General features: G+C 46.1%; 1 protein-coding gene across 5 annotated transcripts in view; it reads left to right on the top strand.

Annotated features, from left to right (window-relative positions):
• Positions 1-19407, top strand: part of LOC129714375 (5'-AMP-activated protein kinase subunit gamma-2) — a 376688-nt gene that overhangs the window by 269200 nt on the left and 88081 nt on the right. For all 5 annotated transcript variants that reach the window (XM_055663955.1, XM_055663941.1, XM_055663949.1 and 2 more), the window contains one exon: positions 17116-17333. In XM_055663955.1, the coding sequence (XP_055519930.1) occupies positions 17116-17333 (218 nt within the window). The remainder of the gene's footprint in view (positions 1-17115; positions 17334-19407) is intronic.

The following is a 19407-nucleotide window of genomic DNA, read 5'->3' as shown; positions in this document are numbered from 1 at the left end:
TACAGTGACTATATAATCATCCTGCCATAAAAACATACTAAGGATGGCCAACAATATTTCTTCTGACCCCAACCACGTTCTGAACTGTGTGTACAATTTGTTACCATCAAACCGGAGATATAGGGTTCCAAAATGTAATAAGGGTAGACTGAAGCACTCTTTTGTGCACCAGTCAATCCTCGAACTAAATAAGACGCTTAATCCCAGATCAAACGCACGCTGATGGGCCTCACATGTTGTCTTCTGTTATTGTAATGTTGTGCTGAATGTATGTATTTTTGGGTCCTGTCTTGATGCATGACTTTTCAAGTCTCTTTTATCTTTTATCTGATGCTGTAAATGGGGCTGCTGCCATGCAAAACTAATTTCAGACTTTGTCCCGACAATAAAGTAACATCTATCGTATCGTTTCGTATATATTTATGGGACACGAGGAGGTGGTTGAGGCAGGTATGTTAACAGCATTAAAAATACACTTGGACAGGTATATGGATAAGAAAGATTTAGAGGGGAAAAAAGTACAAGAATGCTGGAGTAACTCAGTGACTCAGGCAGCATCTCTGGAGAACATGGATAGGTGACTTTTCGGGTCGGGACTCTTTTTCAGGCTGGAGTTACTCCAGCACTTTGTGTCTTTTTTTGTAAACCAGCATCTGCAGTTCCTCGTGTCTACAAGGTTTAGAGGGATGTGGGCAAATTGGGCTAAGTAAGGTGAGATTTACACAGCTTAAGGATAAGGGGGAAATCCTTTAAAACCGAGATGAGAAGAACTTTTTCACACAGAGAGTGGTGAATCTCTGGAACTCTCTGCCACAGAGGGTAGTTGAGGCCAGTTCATTGGCTATATTTAAGAGGGAGTTAGATGTGGCCCTTGTGGCTAAGGGGATCAGGGGGTATGGAGAGAAGGCAGGTACGGGATACTGAGTTGGATGATCTGCCATGATCATATTGAATGGTGGTGCAGGCTCGAAGGGCCGAATGGCCTACTCCTGCACCTAATTTCTATGTTTCTATGTTTCTATGAGACATATTGGTCGGCATGGACGAGTTGGACCAAAGGGTCTGTTTGCGTGCTGTGTGATTCTATTTCTGTCTGGCCCCAGATTTGACCATCTGACCTTTCTGGCAACTGGATGGGGATTGGGGCAGCAGAGGTGGAGGGGTCGGGGGGAGGGGCGGTTGACCTATGACATTGCCGATCTTGAAGGAAAGCAGAACCAATAGCCAACTGTGTTTAATCTATGCCTAGATCTAAATGAAGCTCTGCTAAATGTTACAGTTTGTGAACACAGGTTCAGTGAAATACTGTAAAACATTCTGTAGAGTATTGGGATTCCTTGCTGTCAAAGTTTTACAGCATGCCGTTCATTCATTAACTTCAAACAGGCATGGGTAACATGAGGAGGGGGGGAGGGGGGGTCGACTCCAACACTGATAAAAGCATAAACACTATCACTGCTGGAAACTGAAATAAAATTAGAAATTGCTGGATATATTCAGGAGATAAAGCACCTGTGGGCAAACTGAGCACTTTTAGAGAGAATGGCACATAAATCCATAAAACATAGGAGCAGAATTAGGCCATTTGGCCCATCGAGTCTGTTCTGCCATTCGACCATGGCTGATCTATTTTTCCCGCTCAGCCATATTCTCCTGCCTTCTTCCAGAAACCTTTTTACGCTCTTACTAATCAAGAACCTCTCAAATTCTGCTTTAAAAATACCCAATGGCTTATCCTCCACCACCGCCTGTGCCAGAGAATTCCACAGATTCTCCACCCTTTAGCTGAAGAGATTCCTCCTCATCTCCATTCTAAACGGATGTCCTTTATTCTGAGGCTGTGCCCTCTGGTCCTAGACTCTCTCACTATCGGAGGCATCCTCTCCACATCCACCCTCGCTCAGCCTTTTATTATTTGGTAGGTTTCAATGTGATCCCTCTTTATTCTTCTAAACTCCAGCAAGTATAGGTTCAAAGCCTTCAAACGCTCATCAAACATTAACCCTGGTATGTTTTAAAAGCATGCTTTAATTTGCAGAGAAGGTGGAGGGATGGAGGTTACAAAGGGAATGTAGGAATGTACAGGTACAATTAAAAAAACTATTTCCAGCAGCATCACAGGCACGGAGACACAGACTGTGCAAAAAGCATAATTTATATATAAATTGCTCGTAAATTCTATCAGACAGTGAAAAGAAAAAGATTCGGGCTACACAGTGGCGCAGTGGTAGTGTTGCTGCTTTACAGCACCAGAGACCCAGGTTCGATCATGACTACAGCACTGTCTGTACCGAGTATGCATGTTCTCCCTGTGACCGCATGGGTTTCTACGGGTCCTTCAGTTGCTCCAATAAACTTTTGCCGGTTTGTAAGTTAATTGGTTTCTGTAAACTGTTCCTAGTATGCACGATAGAACCCGTGTACGGGTGAACATTGGTCGGCATGGACTCAGTGGGTCAAAGGGCCTGTTTCCACGCTGTATGTCTAAACTAAACTCAATTGTACAAAGAAAAAACAAGACATTTGTGCAAAACACATTAGGAAACGAGTGCATGGCAGTGCAAGTGGTGGTACGTAGATAGACACAAAAAACATAGAAACATAGAAATTAGGTGCAGGAGTAGGCCATTCTGCCCTTCGAGCCTGCACCGCCATTCAATATGATCATGGCTGATCATCCAACTCAGTATCCCGTACCTGCCTTCTCTCCATACCCCCTGATCCCCTTAGCCACAAGGGCCACATCTAACTCCCTCTTAAATATAGCCAATGAACTGGCCTCGACTACCCTCTGCGGCAGAGAGTTCCAGCTGGAGTAACTCAGCGGGACAGGCAGTATCTCTAGGGAGAAGGAATGGGTGATGTTTCAGGTCGAGACCCTTCTTCAGACTGCTTAGGGATAAGGGAAAGGTAAGATATAGACGATGATGTGGAGAGATATAGACCAATGAATGAAAGATATGCAAAAAAGTAATGATGATAAAGGAAATAGACCATTGGTAGCTGTTTGTAGGGTGAAAACGAGAAACTAGTGCGACTTGGGTGGAGGAGGGATAGAGAAAGCGGGAATGCCGGGGCTACCTGAACTGAGAGAAATCAATATTCATACCACTGGGCTGCAAGCTGCCCAAGCGAAATATGAGTTTAGCCTCACTCTGACAATGGAGGAGACCAAGGACAGAAAGGTCTGTGTAGGAATGGGAAGGGGAATAAAAGTGACCGGCCGACAACCGGGAGATCAGGTTGGTTCACGCGGGCCGAGCGAAGGTGTTCCGCGAAACGTTCGCCCAGTCTGCGCTTGCTCTCGCCGATGTATAAGAGTCCACATCTTGAACAACGGATACAGTAGATGAGGTTGGAGGAGGTGCTGTAGTGTTCCCATTGCCAAGATAGGATTAGGTTGGTATAGACACAAACTGCTTGAGGCATAAAATGCTAGAGTACATCAGCGGGTCAGGCAGCATCTCTGGAGATAAGGAATTAGGTGACATTTCAGGACAAGACCCGATGGCCCACATGGACCTTGGATTGTGTAGGTCGGATCAAGTACCCGATGAAAATAGCTGGCCCTGAACCCGCTGGTGTGACACTTTAGGTTTTATTGTACCTCCTAACCGATGGTGACAGTAGGAAAAGGACACGGCCCAGATGGTGCGGATCCTTGATGGTAGATGCCACTTTCTTGAAACATTGACAGCTTTTGATGCTGGGCAGGTTGGTGCCCGCGATGGACTGGGCTGAGTCCATCACTCATTGTCTGGAGTTTTATAATATTTTAGAATCAAATCCAACTAGGATGAACCTGCTTTGATGGAGCATTTTTTGTGTGGGGAAATTGTAGCTCCACAAAGCAACCATAATGATTGCCGAACACTGACCTACAGTCAGAGCTGTAAAAGGCTCTGCGGGAGTTCGGTTCGATTTATTTGTTTGAAGTCGAGCTTCATTTCCATTCCTCTCACTGCAGAGGGAGCAATAAATTTGCAAAGCAGTTCAAGCTGCCTCCTCTCCATAAATCTCGTTTGTTAAGGCTGAGTGCTCTTCCTGGGAGCTCGGTGAGTGGGGGGGAAAAAAGCTTTTCCCTGGGGAAGTTGAGGTTGGTTGAAGTTTCTCCACTGTGGATGTTAATTAGCCTTGTTGCTGTGCTGACTTGCGAATCATTACCTTTCCTGGACCACAACCATCGTACACTATGCATTTTATTTTCAATAAGAGAGCTGCAAACATGAAATCTTAATGCATCCTCGACAATGCGCCACGTTGCTGGAACTATATTCTGCACTCTGTATCATCCGTTCCCTTTGCTCGACCGACTATTGTTGAGATTGATTTGATTGCATTCATGTATTGATATATCTGATCTGTTTGGATCGCACGCAAAGCAAAGCTTTTCACTGTTCCAGGGCAGTGAATTGGTGGAACTCATTGTCACAGACGGCTGTGGAGGCCAAGTCAACGGGTATTTGTAAAGCAGACATTGACAGGTTCTTGATTAATTTGATTGAGTCTAGTTTATTGTCACGTGTACCGAGGTGTAGTGAAACACTTGCTAAACAATCAGCGGAAAGACTATACATGATTACAGTCGAGCCGGCCTCACTGTACAGACACATGATAAAGTGGTTACTGAGGGTGTCACAGGTTTCTGGGAGAAGGCAGGAGAACGGGGCTGAGAGGGAAAAATAGATCAGCCATGAATGAATGGCAAAGGAAACATGATGGGCTGAATGGCCTCATTCTGCTCATAATAGTAAGTTAATATCATCAGCGTTTCATAAGTCATAAGGGCGGTCATGGTGGCGCAGCGGTAGAGTTGCTCCCTTACAGCGAATGCAGCACCAGAGACGTGGGTTCAATCTACGGGTGCTGTCTGTACAGAGTTTGTACGTTCTCCCCTTGACCTACGTGGGTTTTCTCCGAGATCTTCGGTTTCCTCCCACACTCCAAAGATGTACACGTGTGTAGGTTAATCGGCTTGGTATAAAGTAAAATTTGTCCCAAGTGGGTGTGTGGATAGTGTTAATGTGCGGGGGTCGCTGGTCGACGCAGACCCGGTGGGCCGAAGGCCTGTTTACGCGCTGTATCTCTAAACTAAACTAAATGAAACTAAAGTGATAGGAGTAGTTAGGCCATTCGGCCCATCTAGTCCATTCCGCCATTCAATCATGGCTGATCTATCTCCCCCTCCTAACCCCATTCTTCTGCCTTCTCCCCATAACCTTCTGACTCCTCTAGTATGATCCTATGGTCTGACAGTAATAAACCTGAACTTAATTCCTTCATTCCCCTTGTCCTTCTCGACCTGAATGTTGACATGGTTTCCGTCTCATCTACGAACCCTGTAAGTGGATCTCACATCCCAGCTCTTGCCCCACTCTCACACTTGTTTCATTGCAAGGTTAGAGGGGCAGAGCAGAGGACAATTGAGGCTTACAGGTACGAGTTGGCAGCCTGGAGGTTGTTACTGGGCTGTTGCTGAGCCATTTGGACCACAGGTGCGGAGACATGAGTTCAAATCCAGCCATGGTGGATGAGAAATTAAAGTTTGAATGGATCTGGAACAAAGAGTGAGTCTGAGTACCAGTCTTTAGATAAAAAAACAAACTGCTGGAGGAACTCAGGGTGTTGAGCAGCCTGTGTTGAAGGAAAGGAATTCTTGATGATTCAGATCGAGAGTGCAGGCTCGAAGGGCCAAATGGCCTCCTCCTGCACCTATTTTCCATGAGACCCTGTGTCTGGTCTGAGAGGGTGTAAAGAGGTACGGGGGGGGGGGTTGAGATGGGGGGGATGAGACGGGAGGGGGTGAGACGGGAGGGGGTGAGACGGGAGGGGGGTGAGACGTGGGGGAGTGAGACGGGAGGGAGTGAGACGGGAGGGGTGAGACGGTGGGGGGAGTGAGACGTGGGGGGGGGAGTGAGACGGGAGGGGGTGAGACGGGGGGAGTGAGACGGGAGGGAGTGAGACGGGAGTTCCCTCAAACCTCCTTTTTTTTAAGGAGACGGGAGGGGGTGAGACGGGACGGGAGGGAGTGAGACGGGAGGGGGGTGAGACGGGAGGGAGTGAGACGGGAGGGGGGTGAGACGGGAGGGAGTGAGACGGGAGGGAGTGAGACGTGAGGGAGGACGTGGGGGGAGTGAGACGGGAGGGGGTGAGACGGGAGGGAGTGAGAGTGGGGGGAGTGAGACGGGAGGGGGGCTGGAAGCAGACAAGCAAAAAAATTAGAGACTGGGAACGGCAGATGCTGGAATCTTGAGCAAATCGCAAAATGTTGGACTAACTCAACGGATCAGGCAGCATCTGGAGAGGCGACATTTCGGGTCGGGACCCTTCTTCAGACTGATTGTAGTATGGGATAGAAAGCTGGAAAAGATCAAGAGGCACATGGAGGCATTAGGCTTGGCTGATGCTAATATTGGTATAATATGACCTCCCTCTGTATGATCATGTACATGGCCCCACTTTTATTTACTGTAGGTTCTCCTTTAAATAATACTCTGCTTTGATCTAAACCCAGCTCTACTTAAGTAGGTATAAATAACCTGAACATTGTTTAAGTGGAATGACCGTGTGAAAATGGGATATAATGTTGCTTCACTTATTTAAAAATGCTTTCACACTTTATTTCTGGATCATTTCCAATATTTTGATTTATTTATGGAACTCATAATACATAAAATCTTACAACGTATTGATCCAAGCTGGTTTTTTTGTTTGTTTGATCAACACAGTTAATAGAGAGAGAAGATTTATATAATGTTTTTTAAAAAGTCTGAAATCATTACTTTATGTAGTAGAAGCAAGGAACTGCAGATGCTGGTTTACAAAAAACACAGAGTGCTGGAGTAACAAGTGTGTAGGTGAGCAGTGGAATCCGGTAAGATGAAGGGAAATGTGGTAAAGGGCTAGTATAAATGGGTGCTTGATGGTTAGTGCGGACTCAGTGGGCCAAAGGGCCTGTCTCCGTGCTTGTTGACCCGGAGACTGTGAATGTACAGGAGCTCCCTACAAGAAGCAACCTGGAACCACTTTCAACACAGCAGCAGAGTGGCACAGCTGGTAGAGCTGCTTCCTCTCATCACCAGAGACCCAGGTTCGATCCTGACCTCGGGTGCTGTCTGTGTGGAGTTTGCACGTTCTTCCTGTGACGGCGTGGCTTTCCTCTTGGTGCTCCGATTTCCTCCCACGTCCCAAAGACGTGCGAATTTGTAGGTTTATTGGCCTCTGCAAATTGTCCGTAGTGTGTAGGGAGTGGATGACGTAGCATGAGGTGTTTGATGGTCGGCATGGACACAGTGGGCCGAAGGGCCTGTTTCTATGCTGTATCTCCAAAACTAAAGAATTTAAATTGGCAGCACCGTATCACGTTACAGGGCAACTCTTGGTGGCCACACCAACAGTGGCAGCAACTTGAGAGTGATTTGTTTCAGCAACATCCATCTCCTTATTGACCCAGCTCGTGAATATTGTGTTGGCTCAGCGACTAACTCCATACAGATGCATTTCCCCGTGAAACACACTGAACAAATTCAAGCTTTGCTTTTAGTCCAGTTTCCAATTACTTCACCTGGCAATAGCTTCACATCTGACATTTTTATTTCGTTTTCAACAGTGGGGAAGTGAGTTCCTAATACATCCTGAACGACCTTTGTTGTATTGCAGCCAGAATAATGAGCTAACAGTAAAGGTTGCAAATGTTTGACAAGACAATATTTAATCTACAGCCACTTAAACAACTGTGCTCATATGACCACACAATTGGCTTATTTGTATAACCAAAGCAGCTCCACTGCATTGTAAAATCAAGATCTCTCCTGCTTCTAAAGTGCACCCATAGTCCAGCAGTGCTGAGGATGTTTGTCAGAAGATCTACTAGTAAGGAAAATATTTTACTTTTGTTGTTCTGATCATTGTTGGCACAATACAGTTTCTTTCTCTTTGTGACTCGTGGCAAATTCATTTTTGCTCAAGTTTCCTGATAGAATTGTAAACTGCTCTTATAAAGGGCGGTGCAGCTGCTAGAACTAGCGTGGACGGGTGACTGGTGGTCGACGTGGACTCGGTGGGGAAAACAGAAGAGACTTTGCACGCTGTCTCTCTAAACTAAACTAAGATGTTAAATACAAACTGTCAGCAATTGGTGACTTACTGGGATTCACTCAAAATGTTTATTTTATTCAATTCAATTCAATGATGCTTTATTGTCAAGTGTATCTAGGTACAATGAAACGCCTTGTTCTGCATAAAAATCGGTACAATCATACAGCAGACCTCACCTGGGCAATACACAAGAGTTGCCACGGTTGCATTTTGTTCTGGTTCATTTATATATAGACCATTAGTACAGGTGCACAACCTTTTATCCGAAAGCCTTGGGACCAGACACTTGTCCGATTTAGGAATTTTTCGGAATTCCGAATGGAAGATTTTTAGCGTAGATTAGGTAGGTAGCGCGGGCGGCTTGAAAAGTCTGGAGTGGCTGCCTCCTCCCCGGAGACTGGGGAATCATTGTAAATCATTGCATAAATGTTAGTCAGTTAGTTTGGAGGGATTTTATGTGGTGGGTGGGGGGTGAAGGGGGTAAACTTTAATTCTTAGTCCCCTACCTGGTCGGAGAGGCGGGGAGCGGGCAATGCCTCACCGGGTCGCCGTGCAGTAACCTCCGGAGCGCTGTGGCCGCCGACTCCCGACATCGCAGAGCTGGGGGCTGCGGGCGTCCGGCCGCGGTTGGAGCTCCGACCCCGGCAACTCTACCCCTGGCTGCGCGGCGCTCCAAATCCAGCGCCGCCCACGGCCGGACGCCTGCAGCCCCAGCTCCACGATGTTGGGCGTCGGCGGCGTCGCAGCGCTGGGATACCAGCGGGGAGCGGGCAATGCCTTACCGGGTCGCCGTGCGGTAAGCTCCGGAGCGCTGTGGCCACCGACACACAACATCGCGGAGCTGTTCGCGGAGCGTCGCTGGATTTGGAGCGCCGCGCAGCCAGGGGTAGAGTTGCCGGGGTCAGAGCTACAACCGGCGCCGCCCGCGGCCGGACGCCCGCAGCCCCAGCTGGGAGTTGGCGGCCACAGCGCTGCGGAGCTTACTGCACGGCGAGGCATTGACCGCTCCCCGTCTCTCCATACCAGGTAGGGGACTAAGAATTAAAGTTTCCCCCTTCACCCCCCCCCCCCACTTTACACAAAAGCCCTCCAAACTAACTGACTAACATTTAAGCAATGATTTACAGATGTTTAAGTGTCTCCCCGGTCTCCGGGGAGGAGGCAGCCGCTACAGTAGTACAGACCTGGGTTGACCGTGGGTCGTTTCGGGTCAAGTTTGGCACCAAGCGCGAGCTTTGGTGTGCAGACGACATCCTGGAAAAAATGGCCGGTTTTCTGAGTATTTCGGTTTCCGAAACTCCGGATAAAAGGTTGTGCACCTGTAATTGCAAATGCCCTGTTGAGTGACATGACATTGGTGACTAATTGACAGCAAGTTTTTTTGTTTGATTGAAAGATGCTGCACGAAACAGGCCCTTCAGCTCATCAGGTCCACGCCGACCATCGAATACCCGTTCATATTAAATCCATGTTATCCCACTTTCACATCCACTCCCTACACACTACGGAGGCCAATTTGTTGTAAATTCTGGAATTCCTTTCCTAAATCTGCACACTTCTTCCCTCCTTTTCTCCCTTTGGAACACTGCTTTCAACCTATCCTTTTCACCAAGGTTGTGCTCATCTCCTGTACCGCCTCCTTGTGTGGATAGGTGTCCACCAATTTCTTGGTCAGCTCTTTCAGCTGTCAGATCGAATGAAAAGTTCCGTAATATTGTGCACTCCTGTAGTGTAATCAGAGTTTTCAGATCATTGATTCATAAAGTATTTCACTTTTGTGTTAGAAATGTGAGTTGAGGGTGGCACAGTGACACAGCGGTAGAGTTGCTGCTTTACACCGCCAGGGACCCGGGTTTGATCCTGATTACTGATGCTGTCTGTACAGAGTTTGGACGTTGTCCCCATGGCCGCGTGAGTTTTCTCCGGGTGCTCTAGTTTCCTCCCACATTCGAACGACATGCAGGTTTGTAGGTTAATTGGCTTCAGTAAATTGCCCTTTAGTGTGTAGGATGCGAAACTGGGATAGCATAGAACTAGTGTGTGGGTGGTCGCTGGTCAACAAGGACTCGGTGGGCCGAAGGGCCTATTTCCACGCTGTATCTCTAAACAAAACTAAAGTACTATAGCCAATGATTTACTGCTGGAACATCCACCGTTGTAAATATTTAATGATTACAGATAAGGCAGTGTCAGTGGCATCTGGGTCTTGAGAGTTTGCAGTAGTATTGCATGATTGGGGCCATTCAGTTTACCAAGTTGTCTGTAGTTTAGAGATGCAGCATGGAAACAGGCCCTTCGGCCCACTGAGTCCACACCGACCAGCGACCCCCCTAGTTCTTCGTTATCCCACTTTCGGATTCTACACTCTAGGGGCAATTTACAGAAGGCAATTAACCTACAAACATGCACGTCTTTGGAATGTGGGAAGAAAACAAAATCCCACGCGGTCACAGGGAGAACGTACAAACTATAGCACCCATCGTCAGGATTGAACCCTCTGGCGCTCTCAGGCAGCAACTCTTACCAGCTGAAGACGAGACCTGACCCGGTGTGAAGAAGAGTCCTGACACGATCTCTGGTTATCTCGCTCCGCAGATGGTCTCTGGTAGAAACGAGGATCTATAGATGCTGGTTTACAAAAACGGGCACAAATTGCTGGAGTAACTCAGCGGGTTAGGCAGCATCTCCGGAGAATATGGATGGGTGGTCGGGACCCTTCCTCCATCTGACGTCTGAGACAGGGTCCAAAATAGAAACGTCACCTATCCACGTTCTCCTGAGATGCTACCTGACACGCTGACTAACTGCACAACTCTGTGTCCTCTCTGGCCTATTGTTTTACTTGGATGGAATTATACCCCTGTCATTAGTGCAATTCACTGTGTACTCTTCATTTGAAATTGAACAATAATAATTTGCCTTTATACACCCCCATTTAATGCTGGGAAGATGTATCAAGGTGCTTAACAAAAACATAAGCGTAAGAAACGTGTCATGAATCACGACAATAGTTGGAATAGTGACTCAAGCCTCAGTATAAATTACCAGCAAATAAAAGTCTCCCATATTAATTTATTTAAATGAATTCAAAATCACAATGGTGGGGGAAGTCCAAAACAAATAGCGTAGGTTTTAGGTGAGGTTGTGAGATCAGAGTAGAAAGTTTTTCTACACAGAGAGTGGTGAATATCTGAAATGCACTGTAAGTGAAAGTGGTGGAATCATTTGAATCATTGAATCATTTCAAGAGTCAGGTCAGGAGAGTCAAAGTAGTTGTATTGCCCTACGTCCCAAACAGAACACTGATATTCTTCCTTGCAGCAGCACAACAGAATATGTAAATATTCAGAATAGCCAGGGCATAGAAGGCTTTGGACAATGCGGGCAAGTGGGATCAGTGTAGATAGGTACAATGTAATTAACAAAACGACAGATTGTTGGTTTATACCAAAGATAGACTCAAAATGCTGGAAATAACTCAGTGGGTCAGGCAGCACCAGTCCCCCCCCCCGCTCTCCCTACTACAATCAGCATGAAGAAGGGTCCAGACCCGAAATGCCAGAGACCTGGGTTCAATCCTGACTATGGATGCTGTCTGTACGGAGTTTGTACATTGTCCCTGTGACCCCATGGGGTTTCTCCGGGTGCTCCGGTTTCTTCCCACACTCCTAAGACGTACAGGTTTGTAGGTTAATTAGCGTCGGTAAAGATTGCAAATTCTCCCTAGTGTGTAGGATAGTGGTAATGTACAGGGATCGCTGGTCAGCGTGAAGTGAACGGCCAAAGGGCCTGTTTCAGAACTGTATCTCTTAAACTAAACTAAACTAAAAGTCTAAAGTTTGTTAAAAATCAAGCCTTAAAACTGACATTTAATTGCTTAACGTTGCTTCATCTGTTTGATAAATAGTTTTTTCTACTATAATGTGGACAATAACCTTAAGTGCAATGTACCACAAACTATTATTTTCTGTCCATTGTGCGTTATTCTTTTCACAGCCTTCGTGCCAACTCTTGCAAGCCTCGGTTCATTCAGTGCTGTTAATTAATGTCCCAATTAGCTTTTTCATTCCTTTGAGAACTTCCTCTGTTCTTTCTTGAATACAGTTCTTCATCAGCCATTCATAGAAACATAGAAAATTGGTGCAGGTGTAGGCCATTCGGCCCTTCAAGCCAGCACCACCATTCAATATGATCAGGGCTGATCATCTAAAATCAGTACCCCGTTCCTGCTTTTCCCCCGTATCCTTAGATTCCTTTAGCCTTAAGAGCTTAATCTAACTCTCTTTTGAAAACATCCAGTGAATTGGCCTCCACTACCTTCTGTGACAGAGAATTCCACAGATTCACAACTCTCTGGGTGAATTTTCTTTTCCTCATCTCAGTCCTACATGGCCTACCTCTTATTCTTAAACTGTGACCCCTGGTTCTGGACTCCCCCAACATCGGGAACCTTTTTCCTGCATCTAGCCTGTCCAATCTCTTAAGGATTTTATATGTTTCTATAAGATACCCTCTCATCCTTCTAAATTCCAGTGAATACAAGCCCAGTCGACCCATTCTTTCATCATATGTCAGCCCCGTCATCCTGGGAATTAACCTGGTGAACCCCCTCAATAGCAATAATGTCCTTCAAATTAGGAAACCAAAATTACACACAATACTACAGGTGCGGTCTCATCAGGGCCCTGTACAACTGCTTCTAAACTCAAATCCTCTCGCAATGAAGGCCAACATGCCATCGGCTTTCTTTACTGCCTGCTGTACCTGCATGCTTACTGATCTACAAGCACACCCAGGTCTCGTTGCACCTCACCTTTTTCTAATCTGATATTGTTCAGATAATAATCTTCCTTCCTGTTCTTGCCAACAGTGGATAACCTCACATTTATGCACATTATACTGCATCTGCCATGCATCTGCCCACTCATCCAACCTATCCGAGTTACCCTACAGCCTCATAGCATCCTCCTCGCAACTCACACTGCCACCCAGCTTTGTGTCATCCTCAAACTTGGAGATGTCACGTTTAATTATCTCGTCAAAATCGTTAATATATATTGTAAATAACTGGGGTCCCAGCACCGAGCCTTGCGGCACCCCACTAGTCACTGCCGGCCATTCTGAAAAGGACCCGTTAATTCCTACTCTTTGCTTCCTGTCTGCCAACCAGTTCTCGATCAATACCCCACCCCCAATACCATGAGCTCTAATTTTGTACACTAATCTCCTGAGTGGAACCTTGTCAAGGGTTTTTTGAAAGTCCAGATACACCACATCCACTGGCTCTCCCTTATCCATTCTACTTGTTACATCCTTAAAAAATTCCAGAAGATTAGTCAAGCAAGATTTCCCCTTCATAAATCCATGCTATCCTGCTATTACATCCTTAACAATCGACTCAAGCATCTTCCCCACTACCGATGTAAGGCTCACTGGTCTATAATTCCCCGTTTTCTCTCCCCCTCCATTTAAAAAAAGTGGTTACCCTACAGTCCACAGGAACTGATTCAGTCGAGAGAACATTGGAAAATAATCACCAATGCAACCACGATTTCTAGGGCCAACTCCTTGTGTACTCTGGGATGCAGGCCATCAGGCCCTGGGAATTTATCTGCCTTCAGTCCCAACAGTTTACCTAACACCATTTCCTGACTAATGCGGATTCCCTTCAGTTTCTCCCTCCCACTAGATCCTCGATCCCCTAGTATTTCTGGGAGATTGTTTGTGTCTTCCTTAGTGAAGACAGAACCAAAGTACCCGTTTAACTGTTCTGCCATTTCCTTGTTTCCCATTATAAATTCACCTGTCTCGAATTGTAAGGGACCTACATTTGTCTTTTCCAAACATCTCCTTCATAGCATCAGGGAGGTTCTACTGCAGTTGTACAGGGTCTTGGTGAGACCACACCTGGAGTATTGCGTACAGGTTTGGTCTCTTAATCTGAGGAAAGACATTCTTGCCATAGAGAGAGTACAGAGAAAGCTCACCAGACTGATTCCTGGGATGTCAGGACTTTCATATGAAGAAAGGCTGGATAGACTTGGTTTATACTCGCTAGAATTTAGAAGATTGAGGGGGGATCTTATAGAAACTTACAAAATTCTTAAGAAGTTGGACAGGCTAGATGCAGGAGGATTGTTCCCGATGTTGGGGAAGTCCAGAACAAGGGGTCACAGTTTAAGGATAAGGGGGAAATCTTTTAGGACCAAGATGAGGAAAACTTTTTTCACACAGAGAGTGGTGAATCTCTGGAATTCTCTCCCGCAGAAGGTAGTTGAGGCCAGTTCATTGGCTATATTTAAGAGGGAGTTAGATGTGGCCCTTGTGGCTAAAGGGATCAGGGGGTATGGAGAGAAGGCAGGTACAGGATACTGAGTTGGATGATCAGCCATGATCATATTGAATGGCCTACTCCTGCACCTATTTTCTATGTTTCTATGTCTTTGCTAATCTTTTCCATTTTACATCTCTAAAGCAGGTTTTAGAGTCAGTTTTTTTATTTTATCCGCAAGCTCCCTTTCATGCTCTTTTTTCACCCTCTTAATTAACCCCTCTGTCTTGCTCTGTTGAGTTCTAAATTTCTCCCAGTCCTCTGGTTTGCTGCAATTCTTCCATCTTGTCCTAAAAATGGGCAGCACTTCATACTGTGGGAACTGTACTTTAACGCAGCATAGTTTCCCATTGGCACAAGGCTCAATATGGCTGGTCGCACTGACCCACAAAGTCCACAACTTGAACACCTGCATATCTTTTTTTTTTAGTGAGAAGGCTGTGTTACTAGGGGAACCGGAATACTGAATCGCAACGGTGAACTGCGTAAACAACTGTGCAAGACCCACTCCACATCTGCCAAATCCAAAAAGCGGTATAGAGGTGTACAAGGCCATGAGATTGGGTGAATGCACAGTATTTTGCCCAGAGTGGCGGAATCAAGAACCTGGGGATATGGGTTTAAGATGAGGGGGAAAAGATTGAATAGGAACCTGAGGGGCAACTATATTACACGATGAGAGGTGGATGTATGGAATGAGCTGCCAGAGGAAGTAGTTGAGGCAGGTACTGTCACAACATTTAAAAATCATTTGAACAGGTACATGGATAGGATAGGTTTAGAGGGATATGGGCCAAACGCAGGCAGGTGGGACTAGTGTAGCACATGACTGCACCCCCGCCCACCACAGCAACACCATTGTCAAATTTGCGGATGACACTACAGTGGTGGGACTCATCTCCGGGGGGGGACGAGTACGCCTACCGGGAGGAGGTGGAGCAGCTGACAGTGTGGTGCGAAGAAAATAACCTGCTCCTCAACACCTCAAAGACGAAGGAGGTAATAATAGACTTCAGGAAAAACAAAACGGACATGGTACCACTGACCATCAGAGGGGACTGTGTAGAGAGGGTGGCGGATTTCCGCTTCCTGGGAATCCACATTGAGGAGGACCTGACGTGGAGCGTGAACACCACTGCGCTGCTGAAAAAGGTCCAGCAGAGACTGCACTTCCTGAGGGTGCTCAGGAAGAATTGGGTGAAACACACTCAGAGGCTGCTGCTGTCCTTTTATCGGTGCTCCATTGAGAGCATACTAACATACTGTGTATGCGTGTGGTACACCAGCTGCACAGCGGCTCAGAGGAAAGCGCTCCAGAGGGCCATTGACAATGCCCAGAGGATTGTCGGCTGCCCTCTCCTTACCTTGGAGGACCTACACAGTTCCCGCTGTGCACCAAAAAAACCCAGAAATAATAAAGGACATCTCCCACCCCCCGGACACTCCCTGTTTGAACTGCTACGGTGCCAAACGCCTCCAGACCATACAGTGATCCACAAGGACAAGGACAAATAGACTAAAAAACAGTTTTTACCCCACTGCTATAAAAGCACTAAATGTAGCCGCCAAGGAATGCAGGGGCGATACAGACTAAGGGACTGTGGTAACGGTGAAATCGACAGAAGGATGGAGGGTTGGGTGTGTATGCGTGCTTTGTCTGTGATATTTATTTATTTGCTTATCTTTATTATTTTACCGTGGATGTTTCGTTAGCTTTAGAAATGTTTGAATGCTGCACTGACTGGCTGACATTTTAAATTTCGTTGTACATGGCCCATGTTACAATGACAATAAAGAAACTATTCTATTATTCTATTCTATTGTAGATGGGGCATTTTGGTTGATGTGGGCAAGTTGGGCCTGTTTCCACGCGATGTCTCGGTATAGAAAGGTTGCTGCATGCTATGCACCTGTGGAGCAGTTTCTTGAATGACAGTGTTTGTCTGGCAAGTTATTGCTCAATGCTTGTTAATAAAGCTTTATTTTTGTTTAGTTTAGAGATACAGCATGGAAACAGGCCATTCGGCCCACCAAGCCTGCACTGACCAGCAATCACACATACACTAACACTGCCTTACAGACTAGGGACAATTTACACTTTACACCAAAGCCAAATTAACCTACAAATCTGTATGTATTTGGAGTGTGGGAGGAAACCGGAGCAACCGGGGAAAACCCACACAGGTCACAGGGAGAACGTACAAATTCCATACAGACAGCACACGTAGTCAGGACTGAACCCTGGTCTCAGGCACTGCAAGACCTGCAAGGCAACAACTCTATCACTACGCCATTGTACCGCCGCCCCAGTTGATTTGTTGAATGTGTTCAGCATTTTATTTAAACGTAGCTCTTACTCTCTGTATTTTTCATTTGCGGTAAGGCAGCAACTCTACCGCTGCGACATGTGCCAGCCCTGTCAGGGAGTCCCATTGCTGCTGTTTAGAAATGCAGTCATTATTGTACGTTTAGAAACATGGCAGTCCATTTGTGTACAGCAAGCTCTCTGTATTTTTCATTTGAAGTATGGCAGCAATTCTACTGCTGCCGTCACGGATAGTTGACTGTCTCTCACGTCTTGTGTAAGTTATTCCAACAACACCTATTGCAACCTGCTGCTTGTGAGGCAGATCGAGCCATGACTTGCCCTCGGTCTCCTAACGCTCATCTCTTTCTCCCCCACGCAGCCTCGGGACTCTCAACTCCCTCCACGCCGGTACAGTCGACCAAGCCAGCCTTCCCCCTGGAATCGTACAAGCAGGAACCGGAGCGCCTGGATGCTCGCACTCGCTCCTACTCATCTCCACCCGACTCGGGCCAACGCTTCACCGTCCCAGTGCCACCAGCAGCCACCCCGGCTAAGCCTTTCACGCCACTCTCCAGCTACAATGCTACCTCGAAACCAGTAAGTGTGATCTCCATGGTTCAGTGGTACTTCATTTGTCACCTGTACTGAGGTCCAGTGACATACAGTTCAGTACAAGTGTCACCACGCATAAGCATGTAGTTACATCTTAGATAAGCATCTCAGATTCAGTACAAGTGTATAGCAGTAGTACACTGAGACCGTATACAGAGTCGCCTGTTTTTGGCGGCATTTTCAAGTTTCAGTTGTTTTTTACAAGTTTTATTTAGTACGTATTTTAGTTACTGCAAGCTAAAAATACTAAAGGCGGTTACATTGTTTAGTAGAGTATCCTTGTAACTGTGTTGATTGAGGCAATCCCTTGTCAATTTCAATGGCTTCCCGCAATGTTACTAGCAGCCTGTTCGTAAAGAGACAGTGGTGTCGGAATACTGTGTTGATACTCTGCCCGCTATTATCAAAATCCAGTCAAATCATACCATGCCATACATAGTACAATCACGCCATGCACTATGGATATTTTCCCCATATCCCTTGATCCACCTAGCCCTTAGAAGACTATTCAACTCCCACTTGAATATAGTTGTTGGTTTATTATTGTCACGTGTACCGAGATAATGTGAAACACTTTGTTTGGGTGCTATCCAGTCAAATTATACTATAAAAACAGGCACAACGTGCTGGAGCAACTCAGTGGGACAGGCAGCATCTCTGGAGAACATTGACAGGTGACGTTTCTGTTCGGGACCCTTCGTCAGTCTGAAAGATCTGTAACTCCAGTCTGAAGAATAATCACCTATCCATGTTCTTCAGGGATGTTGCCTGTCCTGCTGAGTTACTCCAGCACATTGTGTCTTTAAAAAAAACAAAAAAAAACAGCATCTGCAGTTCCTTGTTTCTACAGATCATGCTTTACATAAGTGTAATCAAACCATACTCAAGTACCGCAGGTAGTGTGAAGAGAATAACAACCAGAGTGCAGTGTATGGTGACAGCAAAATTCACGGGAATCCAAATTGTGGGGAAGATGGAGCACAGTAAAATCACTTATTTATGTCACTCTTACAGAGATGCAAAAGCACAAATAAGAAGCCTTCATTTCCTCTGCAATTTTAGAAAATTAGAAAAGTTATTCTTAAATATTTCCAAAATATTAATCTTCTTCTTCTTGCATATGGCATGCACAGCCTAAAGTTGTAGGACAATTTGTTCTATTTGATTTAATTTGATTGCGTACGCCGGGTTGATTGCATTCGTCGAAACGGGGCAGACCACGTGAAGGTTGCAATCTCCCACCCCAATATTAATCTCAGATTCAGATTCAATTTTAATTGTCATTGTCAGTGTACAGTACAGAAACAACGAAATGCATTTAGCATCTCCCTTGAAGAGCGACATAGCAAACGATTTGAATAAAAAAATAATAAGTGTCCGGGGGGGGTGGTGATTGGCAGTCACCGAGGTACGTTGTTGAGTAGAGTGACAGCCGCCGGAAAGAAGCTGTTCCTGCTGGTTCGGCAACGGAGAGACCTGTAGCGCCTCCCGGATGGTAGGAGGGTAAACAGTCCATGGTTGGGGTGAGAGCAGTCCTTGGCGATGCTGAGCGCCCTCCGCAGACAGCGCTTGCTTTGGACAGACTCAATGGAGGGGAGCGAGGAACCGGTGATGCGTCTCATGTTCAGAAGCAGAACATACCGGATCTGTATTTAGCTTCCCCTCATTCTGATATAAAATGCATTAAATCTTGCATGTGCCCTAGTTAATGACCTGCTGACTGAGGAAAATAGGTCCCGAGACACATCCCTGAGACAGTTAAGTTCTTATCTTATAGAAGCAGAATCGAGTATGAACTGCCGTTCAATCGTGCCATATCTATTTTTCCCGCTCAACCCTATTCTCCTGCCTTCTTCCCGTAACCTTTGACAATCTCACCCCAAAAAATCTGATAAAAACATAGAAACATAGAAAATAAGTGCAGGAGTGGGCCATTTGGCCCTTTGAGCTTGCACCGCCATTCAATATGATCATGGCTGATCTTCCAACTCAGTATCCCATCCCTGCCTTCTCTCCATACCTCCTGATCCCTTTAGCCACAAGGGCCACATCTAACTCC

The sequence above is a fragment of the Leucoraja erinacea genome, chromosome 2 (genome assembly GCF_028641065.1).
Source record: "Leucoraja erinacea ecotype New England chromosome 2, Leri_hhj_1, whole genome shotgun sequence".
Classification (NCBI taxonomy): Eukaryota; Metazoa; Chordata; class Chondrichthyes; order Rajiformes; family Rajidae; genus Leucoraja; species Leucoraja erinaceus.
Note: the sequence above shows the minus strand (reverse complement) of the source record. Positions and strands in the feature narration are given on the sequence as shown.